At 40.9% G+C, this 9,261-nt stretch overlaps 1 protein-coding gene across 2 annotated transcripts; it reads right to left on the bottom strand.

Annotated features, from left to right (window-relative positions):
• Positions 1-283: 283 nt before the first annotated feature.
• Positions 284-6,888, bottom strand: fdft1 (farnesyl-diphosphate farnesyltransferase 1). 2 transcript variants are annotated; one of them, XM_028040698.1, is made up of 8 exons: positions 6,677-6,888; positions 4,345-4,442; positions 3,542-3,725; positions 3,274-3,402; positions 2,700-2,891; positions 2,108-2,284; positions 1,279-1,431; positions 284-1,197 (listed from the first exon to the last, which is right to left on the bottom strand). In XM_028040698.1, the coding sequence occupies exons 1-8, from the start codon at positions 6,773-6,775 to the stop codon at positions 976-978; spliced, it is 1,254 nt and encodes a 417-aa protein (XP_027896499.1). In that variant the 5' UTR covers positions 6,776-6,888; the 3' UTR covers positions 284-975. The 2 variants fall into 2 exon arrangements, with proteins under 2 accessions (XP_027896499.1, XP_027896498.1); XM_028040697.1 differs by lacking the exon at positions 6,677-6,888 and having other exon boundaries at positions 4,345-4,661.
• Between the last annotated feature and the right edge of the window lie 2,373 nt (positions 6,889-9,261).

Here is a 9,261-nt window from a genome sequence, read left to right on the forward strand (position 1 = left end):
AGATGTTGGGACTGTCTTAAAGAAACAGAAAACAGAAACAGTGACCTTAACTTTGGGAAAGGAGGTGTGTAATATGTCACCCTTCTGCATTTAGTAGCCAGAAAACACAAAGGCGGTGAAACAGAGTAGTAACTGTGAACATTATTGGTTCAAGTTTGCATAAATTTGACTGCTCCTTCCATTAAAAAAAATTGCTACCACATGCATTATTTATTTGTAGGTTCATTTTAACAAGGTTCTCCATCTTTGACTCAAATAAAATAAAACAGAAGTGCAAGCTTACTCTGATTTCACACAGATACTACCCTTTTTCTTCTTTATTTCTTCAAATATGTACAAATGAAAATGACACATTACATAGCAATGTTTGTAGCCCTCCTTTGGTTCTGTACAAGGTCACTCTGTGCTAGCCCTTCTACTCACCAAAGCTGTTAAGGACACTTTGCCAACAAATTCCTTTTGTTCAAAATATATTTCACTTTATTCAATTTTTTTTTAGTTCATGACTGATAAAATTGGCAGAAAGATCTTTCCCACATATTGTTGAATAAAGTCAAAACTCAATGAAACATGAAATGTTCTAAATCGGTTATTGGAATACGTCCATGTGATCCAACAGTGCAAATGCTGATGTACTTTAAAGTGTTTCTCACAGTGAGGATTCAACAAGGACAAAAAAGCTAAAATTTCAGAAAACAAAAATCAGTGAAACTTCACAAAAGTTGATCGCTGTTGTCTAAAATCCTAAAACTGTCCTTTTGCGGCAAACACAAAATGGATGAGAACGTGTCAATACCGCAGAATTTTATTTTTTTTCAGATCAGGCTGCAAAAAGAATCCCAAAGTTCAACAAGTCTGTGGTTCTTTAACAGCCAGTGTGAGACTCCAATGTGGGAAGACGTTCCTTAGGTTTCCCAAGGAAGAGAAGGACTAGATGTCCAGGAAAAGACGGGGGTTTTCCAATCAGGAAGAGAGTCACTGCATGTCCCCTGTGCCCTGCGCCTGGGCAGCTGTCGTACTGAGATACTGCCAGCTCAGCGCGGCCACCAGCATGGCAGCCGACAGGTACATAGGAGACAGGTGGTGGTTCCTGCAGCTGAGGTCGGGTTGAGGAAGGGCCGACTTCTCCTGGATCACAGCCAGGATGTGCAGCGTCTTGTCCCGCGTCGGATCGGTGAGAGAGACCTTCTGTAAAATCTGCAAAAAGAGAGAGGAATTTGGGTAAACAGGTTCATGTAGCAGAAGCTGGCAGAGAAAAGACTGAGAGAACCTACAAACCTCTTGGCTGTACTGAGCAATGATGGTCTGCACAGCTCTCATGTTGGTGGCTTCCATCATGAGGGTGACAGCCTGTCCCTTTCTGATCTTCACCACACCCTGAAACACCATCGGGTTGTTGTAGCAGGTTGAGAGGGTAGCTATTGCCATCACCTGGTTGACAGAGGGATTACATCTTTTCAGTCGACAAACTCAAAGTGCTTGCCTGAATTATCATCCAAAAAGATGTTTTAAATGCAAGACAAAAATCCATTTAACATACATATACATAAAAAAGCAGTATGTATTTGGGTGTCTGATGTCACTACTGCTGTGAAACCAATAAGAAAAACATCAATAACTCTTCATATTTGATTCTGGGATTTTCCTAGCTCTAAAATAGCCATAAATAAGGAGGGCAGATGTAATCAAACACTGTTGCAGACAAGAAGTCTGTAAATCAATTAAAAAGTGAATATTTCTTATAAAGAAATATATTTCCAGATATATATTTCTGGAAATGTATATCTAGAAATATATAACAGTTTCCAGATGTCGTAGTAATCAGCATAAAGTGTCAGTCCCAGTGAACTCCCCACTACGTTGACAACTACTTTATATTGCAGTAGCCATATTACGATAAACCAGTAATAGTGCTTATTACTGGTTCTAATATACACCAATTATTTTGACAGCTCAATTCCAAATCTACAAACACAGATTTTGTTGTCAAAGCTTTCCTTTAGTTTAAAGTAACTTTAATGAGAATATATGCTGCACAGAGAGTGAAACACCTGGACATTAAGCGAAATCACCACATTATTTGAGTAGAAGACCAAATGGTCTTTACTTGTGGAATGGCGCAGAAATTGAAGACGCTTTGGTTGCGCAGCCGAGACAGGTAGGCGATGACGTCGGGGACGTGACGCAGAGCGTCGGTGACCAGCAGGTTGAGGCAGGACAGAGCCGACTCCAGCTTCTCGGGCTGGGCCAGATCCTCCAGACGACTCGCAAACTGGCTCCACGCCTGCACAGTGACACAAAAGAGATGACATTTACAACATTTCCTGCAGTCAACATGTCCCTCGGTAAAAACTGAAAAGATCCACAGCTCAGGTAGGAGTAACTGGAATGAAGTCATATCAAGTCCTGTTTGCAGCTTGTTACAAGCCACGTATGAAAAACACCAAAATATGTACAACACAGTGCTCTGTTCAGATGACTGACATTTTCTTTTAACCTACATGCAAATTGCAAAATGTAACAGTGGGCAAAAATTAATCGTCTATATGTATAGTGATACTAATAAACACTTTATTTCAGTTCAGTGGGCATCTTTTGCAAATGACTCACATTCCTGAAGCCACTAAAACTGCCACAACTGCAACGCCAACAAACTCAATCTAACTTGACGTTTTTGTTGTTGCTGTTGTTGTTGATACCTCTTTTGGCCAGAAGGCCCGTCCCTCCTGAGTATCTTCCAGATAGTCTCGGATGATGTTTGTTTTCTGCAGGAACAGCCCCATTGAGTTTGCCAGCTCGGTGTCCAGTCCCACTTCTGGATCCTCCAGCTGGGAGGCAGAGAAGAGCCGCGACAGACCGATGCCGACGAGACCGGCAACGTAGTGGCAGTACTGCACAGATTAAAAGACACACAACAAGGTTGTTATCATTATAGCGAGGTACTAGTAATACCATTGTGGCTAATAGGTCACCTTAAGTTGTCCCTGGATTAGTTATTAGTTCTCAGCTTATTACACATTTACAGTATAGTAAATGTGAAACACTTGCTAAATCTATGGCAACTTTTTTCCTAGAATGGAAAAAAAACGTGTGTGGAATTTAAAACATGCAAGATTAAAGATAAGGCAATGATCAGCTGCCAGCACAAACAGTCTATTGCAATCATTAGGCAGAACCTTTATAATAAAATCAAACATGCGTAGGAATCCATTCAAAGTCATTTATTTTGTTGTTTTGCTTCTAACATAACTGTGACACACGGATAACACCTACCAGGTCCCACTCTTTCACGGATCCCACCTTCTTTTCCAGAAATTCAGCCATCCCGACTCCCATCCGGTGGCAGATATCAGAGATGACGTCTCTGTATTCCTGAGCAAGGTTTCTAAATTCCAGTGATATCTGGGTTCAAACAATCCAGGACAATCACAGTTACTCTTAATGAACTGCATTAATGTAAATGTACGTCAACTCTCTCATGTAGAAATCCCTCTGCAGTGGTTTGAATGGATTTCTTTGTGCATGTATGGGTGCCGCTGACCGTAGGGAAATCCTCCAGAACTTGACGGTCCTTCTCATGGCTCTCAGTGAAGCACCACTCCCCCTGGTACAGGTACGTGTGGAAATTGTTAAGCATTGGCACCTTCTTCTCCAAAGAGATGGTCATGTCGTCCTCAACTGTGTCCAGTGCACGAAGCACCAGGTAGAAGATGCAAACCGCATGTCTGGATCAAAATAAATGAAAAACTTGCAAGCATACAACTACAAACTTTAATGTGTTTTATTGGAATTTTATTTGACAGACCAAAATAATCATTGATAAACTGTTTGTTAGTTTTGACAGGAAACAAACAGACTAGTTAGACATTTTCCCTTTAATATTTACGTAATTTCCAAGCTATTTAAATAAATGATCAAACCAGTCCTTGAGAAAGTTATATTGGGTAATCGTGAACAGATGTTTTGCTGCAGCCAAATTGGATTTTACAAAGCAATGTGCAAAGTACACTCTAATGACTGGTATTTAGGATAGCAAATAACTGAAGAAGTTATTGATTTAATGGGGCTGTTGACGGTTTTATAAAAGTTAAACTGACGCAACGCGTCCCCCAGGAGGAGCTGACAAACACAACATTGCTTTTGCAGACATGCAAAGGAGCTGCAGATGTCTCCACATGCCTGAAGTTTTATACTGAATGACTCAATATGGCTGAAATACACGCACATCTACCTTCGCGTTTCTTTACGTTTTTCAAGGGAAGATCCAAGCTGCAGCCATCATGCTATGGAACATTTTGCAGACACGCCTCTCTTCACCTGCAGCTCAGCTGAGCTCTGACTCACCTCAGCTCTCCGTCCAGTGCCTGAATCACGGCCGCAAAGCTCCTGCTGGTCTGATTCAGATATACGTAACAGGTCCGCAGGCTGTCGCTCATAGACTCCTGGCAGGAGAGACAAAGAAAGGCTGTTTGTCGGTAGAAACCCACGGTTCTGAGGGCGCTACTGGGTCTGGTGGCCTCCTGCAGGCCCCTGTCCCCGCGCCTCCTCCAGCCCTGCAGGACGGACCGAGGGGGAGAGGAGCCGCAGCCTCGCGGCGCCACCGAGAGAGAGCGCTTCAACACGGACAGAGAGGCCGGACATTTGCAGCAGGCTCCGGCCATGCGAAAACCCTGACGGGAAGAGCCCGAGCCTGCAGTTAGGAGGCGACACGGTCCATGTGGAGGCCACGCTGCTTGGGGGAGTAACAAACTCCGAGTCCATGTAGAGGACAAGCGAGCGGAGAGAGGGGTCGAAGCGCGTTGTAAAATCTCTTGGAGGGCGTGAGGTCGCTCCGCAGGTCTACAAGCAAGCCTATCGCTGTATTAGCAGAGCGGACCTGACGCAGAGCGTTTGTAGATCTGTTGTTATGATCAGACGCACGTCCCCACCCCCTCAACCCAAAACACGAGCAGCTGCAACGTTGTTTCCTAATCCAACTTCAGGAAATATTACCGTTTAGATCAATTTAGATCTAATCCTAGTCAAAAAGATATATAGGATGCACTGCTGCAGGGTTGTAGTACATGTTTTTTAATCGATTTTAAAGCAAATATAGGCTTAAAATAAACCTTGTCCAACCAACTGGTATTTTCGCAAATAAAATGAGGAAAAGCGGTGCTTAGTTTTAGCACTGTCGTTGTCATGACTAAAAGAACGTGTGCGTTGTTACAGTACACAATGCACTGCAAAACGAGTGTTTATTTCTGCAAAACGAATCGTGACAAACAGATCGAAAAGCAGAACTAAGAGGGGCAGTGTTTTGCTGACATCTTGTGGAAGACCGTGGGAACTACATCCGTTTGTATTTTCTTGAAAAGCAGTGCAGTAAATGAGGTTAAACAGGCTCAAATGAAACACAGGCCACTAAGAAAAAGTTCTGTTGTTGTATTTTCAGGTGCAACTCAATAAATTATTTGAGGTTTTAAGTAAGCCAGGTTGTGTAGGCAGGTGCTAATTATTTTTTTCGAATTATTTCAGCATCTTCATAAAGCTTGCCAGCTGAGCAAAGCAATAAGAGCCCTAAAGTTTCATGGTAAGCAGCTACCAGTGACTGAAAACCTCACTCTGGACATCAAGCACATTGGATTCTATAACTCCACTCTTTATTGAAATCTCTGAGGCCCAGCCTGCCTTGTGCACATCACACTTTTTCAAAACACCCAACTTTTCATAACCATAATATGCTTTGCTACAGCACTTTCTGATTAGCTAGTTTCTTAAACAAGGGCTTTTGTAGCTAATTACTTTCCCTGTGCTGGAGGGTTTCAGTGACTTGTTGCTTTTATTGGTGCAGAAAACTACTGGATGCTTGAGGTCCAAAGCAGTGCATGAAATGTTAAAAAAAGTGTTGCATTGAAGAGTTGTGATGGAGAGTTTTATTTACATTTTCCATGTTAGCCTAAAACAGACTATGGTTAGATAAATGTCAACCAAAGTTCCTAATATTTTCAAGGCCTTAATAGTGGAATACAGTGGTTTACCTTTCAGTGATCACTGTTCCACATTTATCGTTGATATTGTTAATAAAGGAAGTCAGAGTGGCTTTTTGCTCTAGCTTGAAATAAAGGCCACCCAATCAGTGCGATCCCTTTAGAGTGGGTTAAGATTAATTCGGATCACCACATTAGCCAGGACACATTTAGTAGGATGCAGCACTCTTTGGAGCAACAGTCTCTGCATTGCAGTGACATCTATTGTGCGCTGAGATGTCAGCAACAAAAATCGGAGTCTGTTTTAAGACATTTTTGCAGCCTGATTTTCTTTTCAGGTCACATTGGTGTTTAAACTGTGGGATTATCATCTCCCTGTAGTGGTGAACCCTCCAAGCTCATTATGCAATTTAAATCCTACGTCAGTAGCCTGGTAAGAGCACAGACCTAATTTGACAAAGTCCTATTAGTTGCTTGCTTCCACTCTCGACGGCGCAATTAACTGCACTGCAAAGCAGCAGGCATACATTCTAACAGGCCTGTATGTTCATTTTATTATGATTTGCATATTTTTTTGTAGCTGTTCTTTTTGTAGCTGTTCTGAAAAGCAGAACACGACGTGCCCATGATAAGTCCAGGCTCTCAATAGTGCAGCGTCTGTCTCAGTACTGAGCTTGTTGCGGTGTTGCGGAACGTATTTTACTCACATAATCCAGTTTTGGCATGACAGCTCTGCATCCTCCCATCTTAAACTTAAACAGGTTAAATATCTCCTCCGGATGTCCCAGCGATTTCAGGATGTCCATGTTGCCTCAGGTTGTCCCGGTCTTACTCTGGCAGACTGATGTGCAGAACTGAACAGATGCTCTCCATCGGCGCTTTCCTCGCTGAGATGCAGCTGTCCAAAAACCACCATTAGGTGAATGATGTTTTCAGTCTCAAGCGCGTCATATGGACTGACGCTTACGATTGGCTGGCTCGTCATGGGTCTACAGCGATAGGTCCAATGAGCGACCAGAGCGTCTGGCGTGATGCCCCGCCCCTACAAAGTGTCATCTGAGCGCACCTTTTGATTGGCCCGTTGGTCATCCGAAAGAAAAACCATACCTGCGCAATAATACTTAAATCGACGGAAGTAGGCCTGTATGGCAGGCCATTAACACATATAATTAAACCACACTGTGGCATAGACACTTTGTATCTTTGCAACGTTATAGTAGCAGCAGCATAACTCTGGAAAGAATTAAGCGTATGTAATACTAATGTTCCTTTCTGCATAGTCAAAAAGCATTGAGTCTGGATCCCTTCAGTGTTCTATTTTCTGTAAAAAAAAAAAAAAAAAAAAAAAGGTCAGGAATATTTTAGCCGTTGACTTTGTTGAAAAGTATTTGCTTTGGGCAACTCTTTTATTAACTAATGAATTCATTAATAGAATTAGGTCCTCCCAACAAAGAATATTTGCAGGATGCTATTGTTCGCCCAATTTAATGTATCTAAAGAAAACACAAAAAGTTTTCAGAGGTCATTTTTCATTTTAAAATACTATGTTGGGCTTATATTACAGATATCCATAATTCCATCTTTTTGAGTTAATTAATTGAAATTATTCCACATACCACAATCTCGAACATCTCTAACTTTCTCAGGACACATTACATTACGTCTCCTAACCATTTGTTTTTTCTTGACAGTTCCCAGTTCCAAATATCGACAAGAAAATTGCTTTTCTCCAGACTTAAGACTCTGGAAATGACCATAAACATATTTAATAGATGTTGTTTGTGGCTAGAAATGATGTCAATTTGATCAGTTAAGGATTGGTTATTATTATTATTATTATTATTATTATTATTATTATTATTATTATTATTATTATTATTATAAACATTTTAAAAGTACGTCATTAGTTTTACTGCTTGCAATGATTTAGGAATCCTCATGTGTTGAAGACAACTTGCTGCATGGCATCAAAATGTGGAAAAATACAATTTAAGTAAAATTGGCAAAAGAGCCTGCTTGGGTGTTTCCCAAACTCATTACCTTCTGAGTGTTTATTTTCAGCTATCTCTGGGGTTTACAGAAAATGGTCTACAAGAGAGAAAATATATGAGCAGCAGTTGTTTGGAACAATAAGTCAGAGGTCAGATGAGAATGGAATCACTTTTGATATGACACAAAAGCAACAGCAGTTTAAATAACCACTTGTTAAGGTCTATGTGTGTATTATTTACCAACGCTGAATAGACAATTCAACAAACCCTGAAGCAGAAGACCACACCAGGTGTCGCTCCTGTTAAGTAAGGAGTGGAAACTGGAAATAGGAAACTGAAGGGACAATTTACACAAGCTCAACGTTTGGTGACAAAGTGAGAAGAAACTTTTGGGGTTTGATGGGTATCAATTTCAAATGACATGGTCAGATTCGGCATCTATGTAAGAATATAAATCCATCTAGCAGGGAGTTTGTAGGGAAATTAGCTCTGCTATAGAGCAGACACTCCTATATAGGTTAATAATGTAGCAAAAACCAGATGTTTTGGGCAACTTTTGACTCTGTGCCACAAAAAAATCTAGCAGTGTATCTAATTGAGTGACTGGTAAATATGTATTTATTACAGAAGTCCTGTCTTGCTATTATGTGATAAATTAGTTTGCCCGGTCATTGATACAAATTGTTATTTCAAAAGTGTCCACACACTAATAAACTGTGAAATGTGGTGAAAAATTCAACCAAATTTAAACATGAGTAAATACATTATTTGCTTTTACAACTTTGGCATAAAGGGGTGAAAAATAATATTCTACTTTATAAATAAACGCTAATATTCAACTATTAAATGAGGCTTCAGGTAGTGTCTTGCCTCTAACTATGGACTAAAGCTTGTTGACACTGAGATAAGCTGAGCTCCCTGATTATCATGTAGCACATAAACAAGCCACTGGATTACAGACAGCTCTGATGTCCAAACATGTAGGGGACAGACATTTGAAATTGTTTGCTTGTTTGCTTCCTGTCAGGTCTAAATACCTATTAAACAAACACAGGAAAGACAAGAGAGTTAAATTCTTTGTTCTCGCGAGGAGAGCAGACAGAGACATGCTTACAGTTACAAATCTCCAACCGCTCTGAAAACACATCTCTCGCTCCTCTGTTTTATTGATCTTAGGAACCCTGTCACACTGAGCGCTGCCACTCTAAAAGGGCGGGGAAAACAATTCATCACATAGTTGCAGCGCTAATGACATTCACTATTTAGACACATGTTAATCTACACTCTAGACTAGATCCTTC

Source organism: Xiphophorus couchianus, chromosome 15 (assembly GCF_001444195.1).
Source record: "Xiphophorus couchianus chromosome 15, X_couchianus-1.0, whole genome shotgun sequence".
NCBI lineage: Eukaryota > Metazoa > Chordata > Actinopteri > Cyprinodontiformes > Poeciliidae > Xiphophorus > Xiphophorus couchianus.